Genomic DNA, 24,849 nt, shown 5'->3' on the forward strand with positions numbered 1-24,849 from the left:
ACATCACACCACTCCCCCCCCCCAATGCAGGCCTTGAATTCACACCCCTGAGATCAAGACCTGAGCTGAGATCAAGAGTCCAATGCCCAACTCAGATCGCCCAGCCGACTGAGCCCCACCCAGGGGCCCAAGATCACACCACTCTTAAGTGTCCTAAAAACTAGAAGCAGGTATTAAAAGGCCAGCCCTGTCTCCTTTATTGTCATCCTGTCACCATGAATCTGATCAGTTCTTTCTGCCAAAGACAGAGGCACCTCTTAGAGCTCTGGCTATAAGATAAACTCTGTTATCTTTTTCATAACATGAATGAGTAATGTGTCCTGATCTGACACATCGGCCAGCCTTGTCCCTGACAGGGAAATGCACTGCCAGCTATCATTAAGACCTGCACTCTATAAATGCACCCCATCCTGTTTTCTGAAACTCAAGTAACACTAACATATCCCAACATAAAATAATTCAATGACATCTTGGCAATTATATTAATTCGTTTACATTTTAGCTATCAACAATTACACAAACCTTGAAAATTTGTAACGGGGTCATACAGCACATAATATTAAAACACATCAGTTAGATAAACCTTATTTAGAAATTTCTTAATTAAAATGTCTTTTATATACCCCAAGTAGTAAAACATATGCCACCACCCCCCAAAAAAAGCCCCCAAAAAGCCATCTTCAATTGTGAAGGTGATATTTTTGAAAAAAGAATTTACCACAAGAATCCATTTTGTTCCCCACCAAAAATAATGTACCTGAACTTTAAACAAAATTCACATTTTATTTAGGTTGAAATAAACTATACAAAATTGATTTTCTTCACCAAAAATAACAGCAATATTTTCTGTATTATTCCTAGATAAACCACAAAACACTTATTTTTGTAGGTTTTCCAGGTTTTGTTTATAAATCAAGACGAGGCAGTAGATATAGTCATGGAAAAAGAGCAGACAAATCAGTTGTCAGTATCCATGGCCTCTAATCCTGTCTTGACCATGAACAGAGAGGTGTTCAACATATACCTGCTAAAAAGCTTATAAAGACGTAGGTGTTCTACATACACTTGCTAAAGAGCTTATGAAGATGTAGGCTCAACAAAGGAATGTAAACAGCAACAATCCAATGTGGAACAACAATGGCAGGCTCTCCCATTCAAACTTTAACTGTAACTTGTTCCTTTAAGTTTATTTGATAAAGACAAAATCTCTACTGCAATCCTTGCCTGGCAAGCTCACGTGTTTCTCTCTCTCTGTCTCTGTCTGGTAACTCCCTTAACTGTCCATTACAGATTTTTAACATACTAACACTCCTACTATTCAAAGGTCACTCTGAGCTTCATTGTAACATTTTATAAAATGTACTCCTTCCTCCCATACCTCTTCAAAATCTTTATCTTCTAAGAACTGATAACTCAATACCAGACAATTGGATCCAGTGACAATAAATGCTTTATCTAAAATGACTTAACTAAAACAATTCCCAAGTGCCATTAGCAGAGATCCCACAGAAGTATAATGTGGCACTTTCAATGCTATCTTCTGGAACAGGTATGTCTCCAAAGCATGAGAGTTTAAACAGGGGCCATTTAAACTGGCAGATTATCAATGGCTAATGTACTCAATGAGAGGTCGACAGGTCAAGATATTCAGTGATTAAGTGGCCTACATACACCTGAAAGCTTTTCTGTAAGATGTTTTCAAATTTCTTACAGATTTTTCCCAATATCAAACGTAAGAGAAAGCCTACTTTAAAAGTCTTTTAGGTATTTTCAATGGTTTCTGAGTTATCTGTAGGAAGCTCTGACTTAGTTGTATAGAGTTTGATATACGTGTCCACCATTAAATCCAGATCATGTTTTATATCAAAATTTATGTTAAGCAAAGCCAAGTTACTTGACCTTTGGTCTGTCAAAGTGTTCCTCAGGTATGCTTTGAGACGCTTTCGCCCATTTTCATAGCGTTCATTCTCAACCTTCATCACAGGAAGAATACATAGGACTTTTAGCAATGCATAAACATTAGGAAAAAACTTGATGTCTGGTAGATGCAGGGCTTCATAAATGGTGGATGGAAGCTCTATATCTTTCCCTCTGTGTTTCCATTTGATTCTCCAGCAATGCAGCTCAGCTGAGAGTGTGTCGGGATTGGGCAAGTCACTTCTGTACATGTCAGCATGGTGCTCCTCCGATGTATTAAATTTGAGCTGTCCCATGACAGAGGGTACAAGAGATAAGCATTTAAGAGCTTTGAGGTGCTGTTCTGAGAATATATCTTTCAGTTCCTGAATAATGTGTTCCACTGTTGGAACACTTAGAGTTTCTTTATAGTAACTCTCAGAAGTGAGCTGAGATTCCAGGTTACCTTGCTGGGCTCTGCGGAATTTCCCAGGGAGTTTCATCTGAACATCAAGCTTAGTTGCCAAATTTGTGGCTTCTTCGAACCAAAATTCATGATAAACTTCAATATTTTCCATCACTTCATTTAGTGAATGCAGCACTGCAGTCAAGCTACTGGCTGCAAAGAAGACATCAGAGGTTTGCCCTTGAAGGTTTTTCCCAAAGGCTCTTGTAAAAGATAGAACATTTTTAAGAACAACAATGGTAACGATGAAATCAAAATCTGTTACTGCACTACAGAGTACAAAAGCTCGACCAGCTATATAGTTATTCCATCTAATATTTGTATCACTATTTATACCATCTAAACATAAAACAAGTGCTTGTAGGAGGTCCACTAAAATTTCAAAAGTATCATGCCTGCCTGTCCACTGAGAATGGCAGATTTCCTTCAGTTCTTTACCCTTTTCCTCATTGTTCTGAAAGAGGACAGAAATTACATTGTCAAGCTCCAAAAGCAATTGTGGAGATCGATGGAAGAAAGAACAAACTTCCTCAATTGTTCCTAACGCAACAGATACTCCCACAACAGGCACTGATTTTGCCAACCATATATTTAAGGCACAGGAAGAGCAAAGTGTGTAGACAGCTTGGGGATATTTCTCTAAAAGTCTAGAAGCAACGACTTTCATTTTGGAAGAAAATCCACTGGACACAATGTAAGCCTGGCCACGACAATACTCCATGTTTAACCCCCACTTCTCAGTTATCGTAGTGTGAAATTTTACAGCCAAAATTTCTGCATCAGCTTCATAAGGCAAGAAGCCCACAAATTCCTCTCTCAGGTTATGAGATTCATCAACAAACCTCACCAACACAGGCAAGTGTTCTTCCCCTGCTATGTCCACTACGTCATCAGTGATGATGGAAAAGAAGTGGGAGTCTCTCACTTCCCTGAGGGTCTCCTCCCGAATGCAGCTCTCACAGATGTCTAGCATCTGTTTCTGCTGTGTTTTCGAGCAGAACAATGTGTTAACTGCTGTTGTCTCAAAGCGCTTTCTCAGAACCTCTTCGCCAGAATTTATCCGGCACTCCAGCAGTGCTTGGAAGTTATCCGGAGTAAACAGACCCTCTGGGATTTCATCAGTTTCGTGCCCATCCAGAGGGATGTTTTGTTTTCCCATAAGAATCAAAATTTCAAATAAAGATTTTAAGTATTCTTTGTTTTCTTTCTCTTCAAGGGTTAAAGGTAAAATGTCTTCATCCTGTTCTTCACCCCCTTCTTCTGCACTGGGATTCTGAGCATTGCTGTTATTTATTTCTTTATGTTTTGGTTCCTGTTCAGAAGTTTCATCAACTGGAAAACAAAGAATTAATTTTATAAACAGGCTCATGAGGAACCATACAAACAACAAAAATTTATATTTTTGACTGGTTAAATATTTAAAATTCACAAACTCATCCATTCAACATTCACCAGGCACCTACTGGACCACAGACTAGGATACAGAGGTTACAATAAGACACACTCTAGAGGAGACAAAAAACCATATACAGATATATTTTAATCCTACACGTAAATGTTGTAAGAGAGAAATGATTTCTTACAAACTTAACAAGGCACGTCACATAAAACATACACAGAGCAGTAACAGTCTGTGCCCTCAGAAAAAAGAAAAGGAAGAGAACTAATATTTATTGAGGCACTGTGTTGGCATTTTATATTTATCACATTATTCCCTCTACAGGCAGGTGCTATCAACCCCATTTGACAAATTGAGGAAAGTAAATAATTGCCCAGGGTTATAGATGTGGTTAGAAGGATGGAGATAAAATTCAAATCCAAGCCTGGCTGGCTCCAAGGTCCATGCTGATGCAGTTTCTGTGAAATTAAGCTACACTTTTATATGGAAGAGGAGAGTTCTACAAGCCAATAAAATGTAGAGTATATTCAGGCAATTTTTAAGGCTAATATTAGACTACTAGACATATCAGCCTGATCTCTCTGTATTTGGATAGGAAAACCGAGGCGCTGAGGTTGGTGCCCTGCCCGCTGTCATACACACAATGTTGCAAGTCCTGGACCCTGTGGTCCCCTCTAGGCTCATTTTCTAACCATCATGGAACAGTAGAAGCTCCAACAACAAAATGAGTATAATTTCCCAAATCCAGCACCCTGCTTCAAGCCACTCTACTTCTGTACAGAATACTCTTTCCTCCTTTGCCTGACTCCAGGTCTCCTCATCTACAGAGATGGAAAATAATAGTACTTACCTCAGGACTACTGTGAGAATTAAATCAATTAAGAAAAGCACTTAGAATAAAGACTTGGCACAGAGCAGACATAAAGACTTATATTAATAATAATAGCAACACAGTAGTAGGAAGGGACAGAGAAAGGAGGAATAATAGCAATCACTGTCAAGAACAAAAACAACTTAATAAGTCATTGTCGTTAAGTGGTTGTCTGTTTGACAAGGAGGGAAGTCCATGTTGCATACTGTTCTAAGAAGATAATGTTGCTTTCCAGCTCTGTCTAATTTATGGCACCTTAACTTTCACTGTTGAGAGTTTATCTGGCAAAAGAAAACATGCCCATTTTTTCCAGGAGACATTTCTGAAACCTTAACTTAGGTTGCATTGTCAGTTTTACTGCAAAGATGTTTCATATTTTAGCCAAATATTTTTATAGTAAGAATTCAGAATTATTTTACACATTAAAATGGTTGCTATAATATGGCATATGTCTCCTACTCAGAAGTAGATGTTTATTATATAGGAAATAGAATTTCATGAGATTTTATGAAGTTCTCATCGCCAAAACCTTTAATAAAAGTGGAAGAGTCTTGATATGCTCTTTTCCTTCATACCATTACATCCATCTATTTCTGACTGTCTACATTTCACGATTAAACGAATGTTTTGCCAAAAACAAAACAAAACAAAACAAAAACAACTTCTCGTCCTCATTCTTTGGTGACAGAGGTCAGCTATCAGTACCTGCAGAAAGGCTTCTGACTCCTACTCTCTATTAGGCTAAGGTTCCCACGGCATTTATTCCTTAAAAATGTATCAAGAACTTATTATGCACCACACATTGGGTGGACGAAGATTCTGCTCTGGTCCTTCCCGCTGCCTCTCCTTCCCTACCCTGGGACACTCTGTGTGCCTGCCACTCCTACCACACCAAGAGCACAGCCCTAGTGGGGAGAAGGCAAAGTAGCACTCAATCAAGAAACTAAACTAACACTTTAGTCTCACAGACAATTCCAGACCACGGGACAATGCCTACCACATGCTTACATCATTCTCACGGCAGGTTTTAGACATAAAACATAATTATTTGTCCTTACCAGGTCAAGGCCTTTTTAAAAGGCATTCAGAAGTTGAGTCATTAATACTATCACTTACTTTTTTTCTGTTTCAGTGTCCTGATTTCATCTTCACTCTAAATGACAAGAAAAAAGAAAAAAACATCTTTAAGAAAACTGAACTCTAGCACATCACTGTAGACTCATAAGTAAAAAGCATATCTTGACTCAAATTTAATTCCTTCAAGAGCATAAATTCCTTATAAGGAAAACATTCTTCAAACATAGAGATGACCAGAAAAACCAGAAGTATAATTTACTAATGAGTGCTCGCTTCGGCAGCAAATATACTAAAATATAATTTACTAATGACTCCAAGCTCATAATAAAATACTGGAGAGGAAAGAATACATTGTTTAACTTACTTTATACTTAAATCATCATAACTTCGGGTTACAAGTGTTTGCTGGCTAATAAAAGGCATGAAAGTATAGGATGGGCATTCCAAGGGGTCACAAATCATGTCCCCCTCAATCCAATCCTGGGGGATGCCATGTAAGAGAGAGTTGTTGGATCCCAGAACCTAACATAAAAGCTATGAAAAAATCCCTGGGAAGCAGAGAGTAACGCAGTACCAGTATGGAAAAGAGAGAAATGGATGCACACAGCATAGAGGGCCAAGTGGCACACACATACAGGGTTAGACAGAGGAAGGACTTCCCAGTTGTATCCTTTTCTCTCCCTCTAACCCCCCACAATGCTTAAATCACAAGCCACCCCATCCCTATTCTGGGGCAGGCAAGCGGCAGTACCAGTGACATATGGAGTTAGCAGGGTACCTGCTAGGCAGCATGGGAACACGATACTGCTAACAAGAAATGTCAACAGGCTAGCCAATCTGGAACATTCCCTCCTTATCCTGTGAGCTGCAGCTGCAAGGAGGGCAGATCTGGAAGAGTATGTCTGCAGTAAGGTATTTGAGGTTCCCAAGGGGCGGAATACAGGGAAATGATAAGCTACAGGGTGGGAAGTGGCCGAGTGCCTCAGCCCTGGTACATATTACTAAGAAGAACGCTGATGTGGAGGACTGTTGTGGAGTGTCAGCATTCATCTATGAGAAGTCCCAGAAAAACAAATAAATAAACAGAGGGAAAGAAATGCATGAAGAAATAAAAACTGAGGATTTCGCAGAACTTAAAGATGTAAATCCAGATAATTAAAAAAACCATCTAGACCCAGTTTAGCAAAATTTTAAATGTCAAATATAAAGGAAAAAAACTAAAGACTTTGAGTGAGAAAAGCAGATCACCTATTTTTTTTTTTTTTAAAGATTTTTATTTATTTATTCATGAGAGACAGAGGGAGAAGCAGGCTCCCAAGGAGCAGAGAGCCCGATGCGGGACTCGATCCCAGGACCCTGGGATCATGACCTGAGCCGAAGGCAGACGCTTAACCATCTGAGCCACCCAGGCGCCCAAAAGCAGATCATCTAAAAAGAAGCAAGAATCAGGCTAGCATCATACTTCAATAGCAATAACAGATGCAAAAACTAGAAAGAATCAGTATCACACAGACTGTATATATCCTCTATGTATCAATTAATAATAACACTCCAAATAAAAACTACAATATGATTTTAAAAAATAAACCCATGCCTGGAAACTAAAAACAAAAATAATCCTATGTTAAAGAAATAGGGGATTACAAAACACTTCTAGCTAATCAATGAAAGCATTACATGTCTAAAATTGTGGGATACAGCTAAAACACACTTAAGACATTTACAGCTTTGAATATACATAAATATGAGCTAAACATTCAAGAAGCCAGAAAAAGAGCTAAAAAGTAAATCCCTCAAATCAAGAAGAAACCGATAAAATAGCTCACACGTACAGCAATCATTAATAAAAGTAACTACTATTTCTTTGCAAAGACTATTAAAATAATCTTAGGTTCAGAAAAAAACAAGCATTCCAAAATCCTAGATGCAGTTCATGAACTCTTGAAAACAAATGAAAACACAAGAAGAGAAAACCAATAAATAAATCAAAATGGCAATTAAAATATTCCCTCACCCACCCCAAGCCCTCTGATGGTTTTATGGTTTAACTTTCAAGGGCAGATAGTATACACCTTATACAAGTTTCTCTAGAAAAATTAAGGGAGAAAAAAAGGAAAGCTATCCAACTAATTTTATAAGGCTAATAGAACCTTGATACCATAACTGGATAATAGGAGTACACGAAAAAAGAAAATTACAGGACAACACTTAAAATGATAAATGCAAAATCCTAAATAAAATATTAACCAACTAAATCAAACAAATGAAGATATACTGCAATCAATTAGGGTTCATCACAGGAATGCAAAGACGGTTCAACATCAGAAAACCCATCAATGTCATTGACTGCCTTAAAAAAAATCGTGAACTTTTCTACTCAACAGATGCAGTGAAATCTTCTGATAAGTTCAACAAGTTATGATAAAAATTTTGAATATGAGGACTAAAAGAGAATAAAAGGAATTTCCTTAACTTGATAAAAATTATCTAACAATATCAACAACAAATGTCACACTTAATGCAACAAGACAAATGTACCAGCTGTGACATTCCTGAGACTGTTCAACACAGCACTCTTAGGGGTGTAGTAACTGTAGTTACTAAACAGTAACACAGGCAACAGAAAAATTTTAAATTATAAGGATTGGAAGAAGAGGCAAATTTGGAGGACGATACAATCAACTACATAGAAAACTTGGTGGACTATTAGGATTAATAAAAAGGGGTCTTCAAAATTGCTAGAAACAATCCCAACCAGAATACATAATCTATACCAACAATAACCACAGTGTATTTAGGAAGTAATTTAAGGAAGAATATACATATTGTTCTCTTTTAAAGAACTGCAGCAGGGCGCCTGGGTGGCTCAGTTGGTTAAGCGACTGCCTTTGGCTCAGGTCATGATCCTGGAGTCCTGGGATTGAGTCCCACATCGGGCTCCCGGCTCAGCAGGGAGCCTGCTTCTCCCTCTGACCCTATCCCCTCTCATGCTGTTTCTCTCTCTCTCTCTCAAATAAATAAATAAATAAAATCTTTAAAAAAAAAAAATCATTTTAAAGAACTGCAGCAAAAACCCTGAAGTTATTTCAAATTTTTTACTTTATGTATTCTTAAAAGTTTTTTAATTTTTAATTTATTTTAAAGATTCTATTTATTTATCTGAGAGAGCACGAGCCGGGGCGGGGGCAGAGGGAGAAGCAGACTCCCCACTGAGCAGGGAGCCTACTAGGGGCTCGATCCCAGGACCCTGAGATCATGACCTGAGCCAAAGGCAGACGCTTAACCAACTGAACCACCCAGGTGCCCCTAAAAGTATTTTAATAGTGTTTTCAAAGAACTAGTATTTAGTTTTGTCAATGATTGCTATTACTTGATAGCCGTTTTTTTCTGTTTATGGATAGGTCTAATTAATATTGCAAAGATAGTAATTCAAAACATTCATGATGAAAATCCCCATACAATTTATATAAGACAAAAGAATTCTCAAATTCATCTGGTGGGATAAAGGTCCACAAATAGCTAAGACAATTTTGAAAAAGAAGAGTTAAGAAATCCCTGTATTTGAAAGTAAGATATATTATAAAGCTATGGTAATAAAGACATACAAACTCCAAATGGATCAAAGACGTAAATATGAAAGGTAAACACAGAAACAGAAAAATGAAGAAAATTAGATAAATGTTGCTTTAAAAAGCACACAGTAGGCAGAATGAAATGAAAAATATTAAATACACTAGCATGGATACCAAAAGGAGGAGAGGAAATGGGAATGGTAATAGTGGAAGGAGGAAGAAAAAAAAATAAAGGTCTTGCTGGTGGCAACAATGACAGAAAGTCATGGACTGAGGAGTCTCAGCAATTTAATGTTGTTCACCTAATGTCAACAAAAAAACAGGTAGGTTTCAATCATTAGAACTAAAGGGTATCAAAGGAATATAAAAACATGTATAAATGATGCCATATATAGAGATTTAAAAGTTTTTTCTAACCCTGTCAGTACTTAATAGTGCTAGAACCATTACTTCTAAGTAAAAGTATCCATGTCTTAACTTTTATACTTTCCCTTTCTTTATCCCTTTGTGCTGAATTCTGGAAATATCCCTCAGCTCCACTTTCCTTACTATAAAAGAAAAGGTAGTGTTTTTTGTTTTTTTTTCTTCCCAGGAAGGTTATGTGCTAGTGGTCTATAACTGAAAGCATATTTTGCCCCAAGTCAATGAGTATCAATGGGCTAAATTTGAGAAAGACTTTCCAATTTAAGAACTGATCATCTCACATCCATGCTACTTCAATAACCACAGCATTCACTTCCCATGCTACCTTTGAAATAGAGAGTAACTTGGGTTCAATTTTAACATGAATGCATCTATATTTGATGTCACAGTATTACGGGGGGGTGGGAAAGCCAAAAGCACACTGACATACCAATTCTTTTATTCGTTTTCTGTGTCTACTATGTGGATTGTTCAAATGACTGGTAAGATCAAATATTGTTGGTATTGCATTATCTCGAAGAACTGTCCTATAAGGACTCTGAAAAAGAAAAATGTGTTAATTCAGAAACAGTCTGTAAGAATGTATTATTACACATAAAGAAAATGCTATGTTAATGACTTCCCCAGTACTCCTTCAACTCCAGCTCTAAAGTGTAGAGACGTGCAGAAAGATGATGTCAATCCAGATTAGCTTATTATTTCTAACTCAATTTTTGTCTTTGCCCTTCTGGCAATCTATTTTCAAAAAGGAACGGAACTGATGGTAGACATAAAAAATAAAATGTATTTGCATCTTGCATATATACTTCTAATTCATCCTCCCAGCGACTTTGTCTGTTCTGCCCTTCCAGGAGCCCACCAAATCTACAGTAGGCACAAAAGTTTCTCCATCTATTGCTTTGTGTGTTCTTAATAATTCTTCCCTTTACCTGTTGTTCACTCCCCTTTCACTACTATTACTGAGAAGCATCAGGTATAGTGAAATAATATTGGACTGCGTGGGACCCAGGAGACCTAGGAACTAGTCCAAACTCTACCAGTTACTCACTATGAGATCCTAGCCAAGTATTTTCCCTTTTTGGACCTCAGTTTCCTCTTCTGAATAAAATTCAAGTATTGAACTAGACCAATATTTCCCAAAATGAAATTATTCATATACTAACGATAATGCTTGCAAACCATTATCTGCACTTTTATATAATCCACTCATTTTTAATGAGTTAGAATTGTCTTAGGCAATACAAACTACAAAATAATGATTTTGATGATATTGAGCAATATCAATATCAAATATTATTATAAATAATAATTTATAAATTATAATTTATAATTATATAAATATATATATCTTTTTAAAGATTTTACTTATTTATTTGACACAGTGACAGTGAGAGAGGGAGCACAAGCAGGGGGAGTGGGAGAGGGAGAAGCAGGCTTCCCGCGGAGCAGGGAGCCCGATGTGGGGCTCGATCCCAGGACCCCGGGATCACGACCTGAGCCGAAGGCAGATGCTTAATGACTGGGCAACCCAGGCGCCCCTAGCTAGTTATATTTTTTAACACATACTGTTGAAACTCCTAAAATAAAAACTGACTCATGTGCCACTTGAATTCATTCATAACCGTGATATACCTAATTGGACTTCTGCAAACACTGAACTAGGTATTTCTAAATTTCTAATTCTAATGTTCTTATCACTGAAGGATGACTATTCTCTATTCTAATTCCTGTTAACCTAATCCAACCTGGCTAGAAGCTGGATGCATACTTAGATGTTGACAGTCTTCAATAGCCAACCCAGAGGTCAAGTAGGGACAAGAAGTTTATTAACAGGAAGAGTAACAGATGAATAACTGCATACATTCCCCTCAGCTAGTCCAAAGAAACAGTGCCTTTAATTTCTTCACAGGTCTGCACTGATTAAGACAAACACTTCTTTTTAAAAAGCTTTCTCAGGAGCAGTGATTGTTTCAAAGCTGACTATTAAAGCATGTTCAAAGTATATGCCAAACAAAAATAACAACTATATTTTTTTCACCCAGGGAAGGAAGGTTAGGATGATATGAAGAAAAAAATATGTAACTAAAGGGAACACACTATCTTGGGTTTTATTTCAAGAGTTGTTAAACACATTTGGGAAGTATTTCTATTCAGATTCAATATTTTCCAGTTCAACCCCATGCCTCATAGAAAACAGAAAGAAGAAAACTTTTTAAAAAAAATCTATTTCTTAATGACACTCAGCTTCTAGTGCTGGGCCAATTATCCTGAGTCTACTAGGAATTTTCAGAGATTGATTAGGGACACAATCACTGAAGGGAGCAAAAACGATACTGGACCCCAAACACCGCATCTTTCCTGCTTAGCAAACAAACATGTCACAACATACACAGTCAACTCTTGATATCTTACCAATTATTAAATAAGGAGAGGAGGGATAAAACATTCTTAATGCATTTCTTAAATTCAAATCAAATTAATTTGCTATAAAGATATTACAGACCAAAAAACAGCACATGAATTAAAAACATGTTACTTTTTATAAATACTGATTTATAAGTTCACATGCAAAAAAGAGCTATATTCAATTTACGTGCATGACAGTTTTAACTCAGTATCAAGATTTAATCTTTAACTGCTGAACTAAGGTTTGAGCATAAAGCAGTGATTTTACTCTAGCATCAAAGATAATATTTGGCTTTGGTTGAAGTAGCCATGAATGTTTACTGATGAAACCTTCAATGCCAAACTAATAAAGTCAAAACTCTCAAACATTTGGATATAGATATCATATAAGCCGGTTTTTAATAGCAGTATCTTCTTCTACATGTGTAGAAAGAACATCTTCTCGTATTTGCATTAACTTATTCAAGACTGAAGAATCATGTGGAAATTTAAAAAGCAAAAATAGCTCATCTTTCTGTCCTATGCTCTGACTAAACAAGAATATGAGTGAACTATAATTTTACATTTCTCATATTAATCTTACTGGAATTGTCTAATAAATAGACCATATTTATTACTAAAATAAAAATGTATATGGCTTGTATATTTAAAATAATTTGGGATATTTTTACTTAATGTCAAGAACATAAAAATAGTTTGCCTTTTAAACATATGAAATCCCTTATTTTGGTTGATCATTATTACCCTCTTAACAAAGCAAGGCAAAAATATCCCTCAAATATTTGTGATTAAACTGTTGAACCGGAATTGGCTCACCTCCCAATGACTTCACAAGTATCTGCTTCAATTAATTTTGAGAAATAAAATAACCCAATCATTCTTTAGTTTTCTGATGCCTCTGCAAAATGTATCTGAAAAAAATATCAAAATAAATTGCTGCATAACAATATATAGTGTATCTTCAAATCAAGTTTATGTCTATCCCAATATCTGAGATGATACATTAGTTATACCTAAACAAGAATATATTATTTACAAAACTGTCTTCCTAACTAATTTTTAAAGTGTTTCAAGTCTGCTTCATTTCGATCAAATCTGCCCTATTTGTGTCTCTTACAAGTCACAGCAACAACAGAATCACAGAGGGTTAAAAATCTTAAGATCTCAAGAATTATGTGGTTTAATCTCCTTATTAGAATTTGGGGCCCAGAAAGGGAAAGTGACATGGCCAAATTCACACAGTTAACAGTAGTAAGGGTGAGAGACCCAGGTCTTGATATGAAATTGAAAATTACTGATGGAAATTTTTTTCACATTAAATATATGATTTGCTTCTTGTAACTTGCACATAAAAATTAAGGGTTGGTTCTAACAGTACATGGAAACATGAAAACAAAGAGCTCCATTTCTCAATGAAGATTTCACTCATAAAAAAAGCTCTGGAGAAGTTGCTCCAAATAAAAACACAACCTCTACCTTAAACAAACACTTTAATATCCAAAATTTTCTGAAGGCTGCATTAAGCAACGTAAAAGTGGCAACCTCTGGTGAGTAGGACGGGGGCATCAGAAACAGGGGGGTTAAAAAAAATCCAGGGTTTTTAAGAACAAAAGAATACCAATTAGCTCCGAATTTGTCTTCAACTTTGAAAAAAGTGGTGGGGTCCAAGGATACACTCCAGCATTATTAAATATTTACATTTCCAACCAGATACTGAGTGAGAGAGAAAACAACAACTCAAGCCCTTCTATTACTTACAGTTCTACAGATCATAGAGGTCTCAAAGTGTTTGGCACATAATCGATAATGTTTATTTAGTTGATCAGGTGTTTTATCTTCTAAGTCTGCTCTCCTACAATTCTCCACCCACTTCTGGCATCTATAAATAAAACCAAAATACAATTATGAAATATGAGCTCAACATTTTTATTTCAGCATTCAGCTATAAGGCAAATATATATTATAGACAATGGATTCCTGCTCTCCTCTCCCTGTAGAACGTAATTTGGAAAAGCTGACTGATAACAAAATGAGAGCTAGAAGAAATCTTAGATATCATTTAGTACATTCAATTACAGACAAGGTTAAGAAGTAACTCGCTCAGAGTCATGCACAAAATCTGCAGTAAAACTAGAATTTAAATCTGAGTCTTTCAATTCCCAGGACATCCTACCACCAGAGAGGACTTAATTATCAGTAGTTCAAGCAAAAAGTTGCACAACCATGAGACCACGGCCTAACATTCCCCTCAGGATTTCAACTTAAACAAGGATATAAAACAACACTGCAAAAAATCAGTAAATAGATGTTCTATAAATCATGAGAGTTTCTTACAGGAGCATGATGCCTGTGTTCATTTGCCTTATTATAACATGATTTATTATCTACAATATGTACAGACTAGATTGCAAGCTCCATGACTGCAGGGATTGTACCTACACAATCTAGTACACAGAAGGTGTGGAAGATAATGAACAAGACAAAGTCCATGCCCTCTTGGTGTTTACAGATCTGCAGAAAAATAAATAATAATAATGACAATGACGACGATGCATACTAAGCACTTACTATGAGCCAGACATTGTTCTAAGTCCTTTACAAAAGGGTACGTTATCCCCTGTATGCAGATGAAGAAATGAAGGCACAGAAATGTTAATTTGCTAAAGCTTACAACTAGATCTTTCTTTCCTTCATTCCTCAAGTTTCTAGGAATAAAAATGCTGTCACAGCCACAAATTTGAAAACATAATTCACTCTACAATCGCATCATAGTATATTCTGTCTTAATATTACAGTTCACCCCTCCACACACACACACACACACACACGCTGACACTTAATTCTTTCTACTCTCAATATGTAAAACCATGGTGAAATGTTGATTATCTAACTGAAACTAAAACCACACCTAAATTGTACAGCATTTCATTCAACCAAGAAGTATTACTGCACAGTAATGATACCTAAGATGTCCATATTTTAATATTTTTACAGAGTTGTGCACTATGATTTCATAAACATTTCATGTTTCAACATCCAAATATTTAGTACAGAAACTGTCTCACTAAAAAAATAGCCATACTGCTACAGCTGTTTGTTTTTTAATTCTTAGATCTCTGAAGACCTTCCGTACAGAATACTACTATCTTTATTATCTCTGAACTAAGTTGAGACAGCTTTCTGATACCACAAGCATTCAGATTCAATCAAGAATAGATTGGGCAGATAGCCCAAATAACTACATCTATGTCTGCCATATCAATACCTAGAAGTAAATCTAGTGAAAGATGTGCAAGACCCTCTAATTGAAAAAGATTTAAAATAACTTTAATAAATGGAGGGATATACAAGTTCATGTACTGGTACACTGAATTCTAAAGATATTAATTCTCCTCAAATTGATTTACTGATTCAATATAATCAAAATCCCAAAAAGTTCTTTTGTGCATGTCTCTTTGTGTGTATGTGTGAAAAGGAGAGAGAGAAAGGGAGAAATGACAAGATAATTCTAAAACTTTTTATATAGAAATTCAAAGGACCAATATCAAAATAATCTTGAAAAAAATAAGTTGACTGGGCGCCTGGGTGGCTCAGTTGGTTAAGCGACTGCCTTCGGCTCGGGTCATGATCCTGGAGTCCCGGGATCGAGTCCCACATCGGGCTCCCTGCTCGGCGGGGAGTCTGCTTCTCCCTGTGACCTTCCCCCCTCTCATGTGCTCTCTCTCTCTCTCACTCTCTCAAATAAATGAATAAATAAAATCTTTAAAAAAAAAATAAGTTGACTTACACTATCAGATATTAAAACTTATTATAAAGCTTAGTAAGAGTGTGTGGTACTGGCACAGGATAAAACAATGAAACAAAACGGAGAGCTATGGACAAAGTTTTTTTCAATACACAGCGCTGAGTCAATTCGATGGCCATATGAAAAAAATCAATCTTGACTCCTACTTTTACACCATGTGCACAAAAATAAGTACCAAGTGCACTATAGATCTAAATATGGAAGGTAAAACAATAAGCTTCTAAAAGATAACACAGGAGACTATCTCCATTACCTTGGCATAGACAAAGATATCTTAAAGAAGGCAAAAGAAAGCACAAGCTCTAGAGCAAAAGATGAATTAATTTGGCTACTTTAAAGTTAATAACTTTTCTTCATTAAAAGAACCCACTGAAGAGTGAAAAGACAACCTATAAAATGGAAGAAGGTATCTGCAATACATATATCCAACAATAGATTCTATCCAAAATATGTATTTAGAACTCCCACAGATAAACCAGAGAACCCAATATAAAAATGGGCCAGAGATCTGAATAAGTAACTTACAAGAAAAAGGTTATCCAGATGGCCAATACACATGAAAAAAACATTCATGGAAAAAAAAAAGGGCTCAATCTCATTAGTCATCAGGGACATACTCATTAAACCATAATAAAATATTACTACATACCTTCAAGAATGACCACAAGTAAAAGAGAGAATACCAAATGCTGATGAGAAAGTGGCACTCTTTGGCAATGGGAATGAATGAACTAGCTAGATCCCACAAACGTAATGCTGAGTAAAATCAGCCAGGAGTACATCTATGATTCCTTTTATAAGAAGTTCAAGAATAGACAAAACTTGGGGCACCCGGCTGGCTCACCTGGAAGAGCATGCAACTCTTGATTTCGGGGTTATGAGTTTGAACCCCATGTTGGGTGTAGAGATTACTTAAATAAATAAACTTAAAAAAAAAAAGAAATCAGATGCCATTAAAAAAATAGGCAAAACTAATCTACGGTGATTATGCAGAAAAAAAGTTAATACAGGAGGCCTGAGATTGCTATTGTTAGAAAGGCCTGCTTGTAAGGATGGCCTTTTGCCTGGTGCCTGGAAGAAACTTGGTTAACAGTTCCCTATATTGACATAAAACTTTCCCTAACTGATAAGGTGGCTCATTGTACTTAGACTGTGCAAACAACAGGATTTATTTTTTTGAACAATATGATTTATACTGAACATCTGCCTTCCTTCTGGGAGTCTAGAATTTTAACATATGCTTGGCAGAGTGTGTCTATGTGACTACATCACAATAAACACTTTGGGCACTGGATCTCTAATGGGCTTCTCTGGGTAGAAACATGTTCTATACCTCAAACGTTACCTGGGTATTCATTTCATAAAAATTCATCAAGTCTAGACTACTAATTTTACACTCTTTTCTATGTATGTCATATATCAATAAAAGATTCCCTCACTGTGTCCCTCATTCTCAATAACCAACTAATCTAATTGTATCAAGTAGGACAGTGGCTCTCACTAGGGATAGTGGCATAATGACTGGGAGGGCCTCAAGGGAGAGGGAGTTTGGGATCTTAGTAATATATATATATATTTTTTTTAAATCTGGGCAAAAGTTTCATGGACAGGTCACCCTAAAAATCCAACAAGCCACACAACACTTAATGAGTTGTGATTGCCTGTGTATATACATTTTATATCAATAGTTATAAAAGTTATATATGACTACAAGCTTTTTACATACATGTGTGTACATGTACATGTGTATATATACATTATGTATATATACTTAAATGCTTTTAAGGATATACATAATTATCTCTCAAATTGACCACTGTCTCCCCTCTCCTAGCTCTCCCTGTCATTGTTCTGTGCCCTGTACTCCAGACTCTGTAGTCTTTTCCCTTAGCAGAGTGGAATGATTCTCCGAATCCATCCAGCTTCAACTGGTCTTTTGCCTTTCCCTAACCCCTTCTCCATGCTGCAGAGTAAATGTTTTTGTTTTTTTGTTTTTTACGATTTTATTTATTTATTCGAGAGAGACTGAGCATGCATGAGAGAGCACAGTGCGGGGAGAGGGAGAAGCAGACTCCCCAGTGAGCAGGGAGCCTGACATGGGGCTCACGGGGCTCGATCCCAGGACCCTGGGATTGATGACCTGAGCCGAAGGCAGACACTTAACAGACTGAGTCACCCAGCTGCCCCTCAAACGTCATTTCTTGAAGGAAACTTTTCCTGATTCAGATGTGTATACATATGTGTATGACTATGTATACACACACACACATAGGAAAGACTCCCCTTCCTCTCTGTATATGCTCTCTCAACATCCTTTATTTATCTTACTGTATTATGACCATTAGTATAAACATGCCCTAGTATCTCCCTTCTAAAAAATTCCATTTACCTGGACCCTCTGCATAGCAAAACTAGAGCCCATTTTCCCTGTCTCCACTTTATCTCACATTCTTTCCTCCATCAATTCCAAGGAGGCTTCTGCTTTATCTCTTTTCCAACGAAACTGCTCAAGATTATGAATGATTTCAATCCTGCCAAATCCAGTTGTCATTTTCTATCATTTTAATCACCCTTTCAGTATTATTTAGCCTTTTTATTTATTTTTCCCTTTGATGGTCTCCTACTTGCAGCATTTTCAAAAACATATTTCAAGGCACACTAATCAACTGTTCCATTAAAATAAAAAAAGTTTCATGGTCAAATAAGTTTTGGTAATATTACATATTTTATCCTATATCATGTTTCTATGGGACTTTGAGGACATTAGTTAATTTCTCTGTGCCTGCTTTGTTCATCTGAAAGCAGGGACTATCTCAAAACCTACTGCGAGGGTTAAATGAAATAATGTACACAAAACATACAGACCACTGACTGGCACAGAGAATATGAAGTATTCTATAAAAAGTATTATCATTACAACTCACAGCATTGGTTGGAGGATTAAATGAGATATGAAAGCACTTTAAGATCATATTTTATAGATGTGATTCTCAAACTTCAGTCTTTTTACACTCTTAGTGAGGACCCAAAGAGCTTTTGTTTATCAATATTTATCATTATAGAAATTAAAACCAAATACATTTAAAACATATTTATTAATTCATTAAAACTCAAAATCCCATTATGTTAATATAGGTAATATTTTAATGAAAAATAACTGCATTTTCCAAAACAAAAAACATTTAGTGAAAAGAATGGCACTGTTTTCCATCTTTGCAAATCTCTTTAATGCTAGATTCTCACATCTGTTTTTGTATTTAATCTGCTGCCGTATGTGGTTTTGGTTAAAGTATATGAAGAAAATCTGGCCTCACACTGCTATGCAGTTAAAAAAGGTAATTAAAATATTCCTCCCTAAAAAAAAAAAAAAAAAAAAAAAATTCCTCCCTTACCCACATTACTATGGATATTTTTTTTTTTTTTTAAGATTTTATTTATTTATTTTGACACAGAGAGAGAGACAGCGAGAGAGGGAACACAAGCAGGGGGAGTGGGAGAAGCAGGCTTCCCGTGGAGCAGGGAGCCCGATGTGGGGCTTGATCCCAGGATCCTGGGATCATGACCTGAGCCGAAGGCAGACACTTAATGACTGAGCCACCCAGGTGCCCACTATGGATATTCTTTAATACTATACCAAAACTCCACAAGTGGTGGTTTCTTAAAGATGAGTTGCGATGTGGAATCTGAAACCAGATCAATGAGCTTTTTCACTCTATTACATTGAAATCTGCTGGTGTATCTTATACTTTGAATAGGGCTTTTATCTGTGCATGTCTTTGTAAAATTATGAATTGGTCAATCTGGAAAATATCAGTTCAGTCAGTTATGCAAACCACTATTATACAATTTATTTAAAAAGTCACATTTATTGGGGCGCCTGGGTGGCTCAGTTGGTTAAGTGACTGCCTTCGGCTCAGGTCATGATCCTGGAGTCCCGGGATCGAGTCCCGCATCGGGCTCCCCGCTCAGCAGGGAGTCTGCTTCTCCCTCTGACCCTCCCCCTTCTCATGCTCTCTCTCTCTCTTTCATTCTCTCTCTCAAATAAATAAATAAAATCTTTAAAAAAAAATTTAAAAAATTAAAAAAAAAATAAAAAGTCACATTTATCAATATCACCATCAATCTCAACAGAAAAGTCTTACAGAGTTGTCAAGCTTGAAGTGGTGCATACAAATTTTCCAAAATTCTAACTTTTGCTTGAATGTCAATTGTTTCCCTTGAAGTGGCAGGCTTTCGTTCATTTCTGAGAAAATGTCTACCAAACACCGCCATCTGTATAATCATACTTAGAAAATTTTAGAAAATATTAACAGACAACTTATCAGAGCAATGATGTTACCATGTTATGGAGCTCCTCAGAAACTCCAGTGCACACTCCCGAAAGAACAAGTGTGAAAAAGGCAAATAACATCAGTGTTATTAGGAAATAATTTTTATCTTGTGGACTCCTTGAAAGGGTCTTGGGGGACCTTCATGAGTGCCCCAAAAAACACTGTTTTACATTTTACAAGGCAGAGTACATCAATTCTCAATTAACTTTGACTAAATTGCCAAAAGAACCTTGGAAGACCTCACCACCTGAGGGGTGAGTTAGAACTAACTTCCTGAGAAGGAAGAAGAGGGCTTCAATTGCCCACCTCACTCTAATAGGAGCAATTCATTAGCTCTACTTGTACCTTCACCTCATCTGGGGATGAGCTGCCCCCAGGTTCCTGCCAAGCCTTGGCATTAGTCAAGCCATCCTGGGGCGATCCAGATTTAGGCAGGTTTTTTTTTTCTTTAAACTTTAATTTTAGGTAATCTATGACCTCCCTACCACTGCCCTAAAGTGAGTTGATTCAATTATTTTATAGTTAAAAAAAAAAAGAAGAAAGAATAAGTAATGGGGATAAAAGGCACAGCATAGGGAATATAGTCGATGGTATAACAGCACTATATGGTGACAGATGGTAGCTACACTTGTGGTGAGCATGGCATAATGTATAGACTTATTGAATCACTACATTGTACACCTGAAACTAATGTTGAACTTTGTCAACTATATTTCAATTAAAAAAACTAAAATTAAAATTAATAATAAGAAATAAAAAGCACATTAATGCCACTTTTTCTGAACCAATAAAAGGTACCATATTTTGAAATTCTGCACTGTGCCCTTTATTAACTACACTTTTGAATTTTAAATTACTTCAAATAGCTGTTTATAAAAGTGTCCATGGAATTTACAAATATAACAAAAAGGAAATGTACTATTTAATAGCATTAAATATACTATCTTTATTTTTAGTTAACAGTAACTTTTCAAGGATAGGTTGGCAATGTCACCTTTTATCAACCTTCCCTACAACTCATTTACAGAAAAAAAATATTATAATTAATAACCCTTAAAATACTGTTATTAATTCAATACACACTTCTGAAAACTACTTCGTTATTATAATTAATTCTCGGCACGGTAAAGAAGAAACTGTCAAATACAGAAGAATTTGAAATCCTTAGTATGAGGAGATTTGATTTGGATAAAAAGTTAGGATCTTGAAGATATTATGTTAACTAAAATAAACCAGATATAAAGGACAACTGTATGATTCCATTTACATGAAGTATACAGAACACACAAATTCATGGAGACTGAAAGCGGGTGGGGCGGGGTAGGGGGGAGGGAAGGAGTTACTGCTTAATGGTTACAGTTTTTGCTTGGGGTAATGAAAAAGCTTTTGGAAAGGGATTGGCTGCACAACAGTGTGAATGTAATTAATGCCACTGAATTATACACTTAAAAATGGTTAAAATGGCAAATTTTATATCTTACCAAAATGTTTAAAAATTAATAATGTAATATATACTGAATATACATTAATACTGTACAATTTTTATTAAAGTGCACTTAATACACATTTTAAATGGGTGAATTGTATGGTGTGTGAATTATATCTCAATAAAAATGTTTAAAACAAAAGTTCATAATTTGGTCTTGAAATATCCAAAGGATTCTGACATAGAAAATGGCACAGATTTGCTCGGTATGACTGTAGGAACATAACTAGGACCTCCAAAGCATAAATTATAGGGAGGCATATTCCCACTCAATACAAGAAAGAAACAACAGCCAAAGCTGTCCAAAATCTTGAAGTGTCCCTTCACAAAGCAGAGAACAGTCTTTAGCAAAGGCCCACCTGTCAGGAATGCACAGGGCCCTAAAGGGTCCATAAATACCTTGATAATGGAATGCAAAATTGTGTCTGTCTTTTCTCAAGTAAGGTCCTTATGTTAGATTCTCAAACGGGACAGATTGCACTAGATCTAAAAATTTCTTCCAAATTTGAGACTGTACACCCCTATAGGTCATACTCCCTCCCCTCTAAGGAGTGTAACGAAAAGAGCATTCACTACACTATACGGACACAAATGACTTGTGTCCAGAATCAACTAATGTTGCCCTTATTATGCAAGTGAAATATACTCTCAAGATTGCCCTTGGGCTAAAATTTGGGTAAAAGGAAGATAATGCGTAATGGGATAAGGCCCAGTCAGATTCAGATGTTCCCCCTCCCTGCTCCCATAGAACCCAACAGCTACTCCTCACTCTTCCGAGCTAGTTCATCCTCACCTCCCTGAACTTTAAACACCAGGAATGACCCAGGGCTCAACCCTCAGATCTACTCCGCTCTACTTACCCCAGAGCATGACTTTAAATACCCTCTATAAACTGAGAACACCCATATTTAAAATCTCTAGTCTGAAAGTCTCTAAATTCCAGACTATCTCTTTATGGTTTTAGCTCTAAAATATTTAGGTTACTGATCTAAATATGAGCCATTTTGAGTTCATTTCTGGATATTCCTGAACATTTATTAAACTCTTCAAACTTCACATGTCCCAAACCAAACTTTTAATATGTCTCCACCAACCTGCTCCTCCCAGTCTTCCATAGCTCAGTAAATACTCAGGTTAAAAAAAACCTTAAGAGTTATTCTTCACTTCCCTTCTTCTCTTATCACCCTACATCTAAACCATTAACAGATTCTGTTGGCTTCACCTTCAAAACGTTTCTCAAATGCCAACAGTTTACCTCCTCCTCCTCTACTAACCTGGATTACTGCAATTAAGCCTTTAACTGGTCTTCCTGCTCTCACCTTTGCTTCCCTACAATCTAACAAGCAGCCAGTGATCCTGTTTAAAGTATAGTCTCTCTTCTCTAAACCCTTGGATGACTTCCTGTCTCGCTCAGAATAAAGGCCATAATGCTTTACATGGGCTAAAATGTCCTACACAATTCGCCAAACACAAACACACACACTTTTCTCATTTTTTCCCTCTCTCTCCTTCCTTAAACCAGCTCTACTGTCCATGGACTTCTGGCTGTACCCGTAACATGCATGCCCTGACTGCATTTACTGTTTCCACAGAGCAGAATGCTCTTTCTCTAGATATCTCCATGGTTGGCCCGCTCACCTACTTTTGGTCTTTGCTCAAATTCACCTTCTCAGTGAGACCTTCTCTGATCACCCTATTTAAAATAGCAATTGTGCCTCCCCTGCTACTCCTTATTATACCCCCCAACATTTGCCTTTTCTCCACAGTATTTATCACCACGTGACATACTGTATATACATACTTGTCTATTTTCCTCCACTAGAATGTAAACTTCAAGAGAGCAGGGGCTTTGATTTGGTCACCTGTACACTCCCAGTGCTCAGAGCAATGCCTAGCACATAGTAGGCCTTCAATAAATATTTGTGGACCTAATAAATACGATGCTATATTATATTCGCCTTCTTCTGTATCTGTCTCCTTAACAGACTGTGAGCTTTCTGCAGGCAGCAAAACTGTCTCACTCACATCTGAATTTCCAGCACCAAACAGTAGCGCTCGGCACACAATAAGTGTTGGTTTGAAATGAACGCAACAAGAGAAGCCAAGGAAAATTCCTCAGACTTTCACAGTCCCTACTCTGTCACTCTTTAAATATAAGTCAGAGCGTGTGGGTTACCCCAAGGAAGAGATTTCAATACCAATTCCCACGCCCACAGGCGTATACCCCCGCCACCTTACACCCCTCGTTATCCCCACGATAACCAAGTGAGACAATGAGTAACGGTCAGAGCCAGAATTTGAACCATGAACAAATCCGCTGGAGGAATTAACTGTGACTCGACGAGATCAAAGAAGGTGACCGGACTCCAAAAAGAAACACTGCCCCGGGGGTGGTGGCAAGGAGAGGGAAGGGCCCTGGTGACCCCAACCATAGAATCCAAGTCCCTCTTTTGACAGCTAAGGAAACTAAAGCCTAGAGGGGAAAGCGACCTGCCCGAGGTCACCCAGCAAGCTAACCAAGGCGAGAACCCAGCTCATCCCGCCTGCGCGCCGCCCCAGTTGCCTCTTCCTTCGGGTGGTGCCCGCCGCGCCGAGCCCCCGCTGGCGCACGTGCTCCGAGGTCCCCGGGCGCCCGCCGGCCCGCTGCTCAAGGCCCGTTCCCCAGCTGCGGCCGAGGCTGGGGTCGAAGACCGTGGCCCACTCCCCACGCAGCCCCGGAGCCGGCGATTGGCAGCGCGCACCGCGGAGATGGGCCCGGGCTGCCGGCTCCGCGCCCGCCGCTTACCTGGCCGGATCCCGCGGGAACCTGAAAAAGGCCAGGTCCGACTGCGTACTCTTCCTCGTGCAGTTGGGGGCAGCGCAGAAGTTCGGCATCGTCGCCCACCCGCCGGCCGGCCCAGCCCTCCCCTCCCCGCCTCCTCAGGGCAGCCCGCCCGCCCGTCGGGGCCGGGGAGGGGAGCCAGGCCGGCCGGCCGGCTCGGCAAGGCCGGCGCGCCGGGGGGAGGGGCGGCGGGCGAGAAGCCGCGAGGGGCAGGAGGGGCGCCGCGGTCCGAGGCCGGGCTGGGGACGCGGCTCCACAGTGCTGTGAGCGGCCGGGAGGATTTACCGCCGCCGCCG

General features: G+C 37.8%; 1 protein-coding gene across 2 annotated transcripts; it reads right to left on the bottom strand.

Annotated features, from left to right (window-relative positions):
• Positions 1-303: 303 nt before the first annotated feature.
• On the bottom strand, positions 304-24,705 carry THAP12 (THAP domain containing 12). 2 transcript variants are annotated; one of them, XM_034995627.1, is made up of 5 exons: positions 24,518-24,705; positions 13,869-13,989; positions 10,135-10,242; positions 5,749-5,785; positions 304-3,694 (listed from the first exon to the last, which is right to left on the bottom strand). In XM_034995627.1, exons 1-5 carry the CDS (start codon positions 24,604-24,606, stop codon positions 1,761-1,763), a joined length of 2,289 nt encoding a protein of 762 aa, XP_034851518.1. In that variant the 5' UTR covers positions 24,607-24,705; the 3' UTR covers positions 304-1,760. The 2 variants fall into 2 exon arrangements, with proteins under 2 accessions (XP_034851518.1, XP_034851519.1); XM_034995628.1 differs by lacking the exon at positions 10,135-10,242 and having other exon boundaries at positions 24,518-24,701.
• Between the last annotated feature and the right edge of the window lie 144 nt (positions 24,706-24,849).

This window comes from Mirounga leonina, unplaced genomic scaffold (genome assembly GCF_011800145.1).
Source record: "Mirounga leonina isolate KUSES-001 unplaced genomic scaffold, KU_Mleo_1.0 Mir_92, whole genome shotgun sequence".
Lineage (NCBI taxonomy): Eukaryota > Metazoa > Chordata > Mammalia > Carnivora > Phocidae > Mirounga > Mirounga leonina.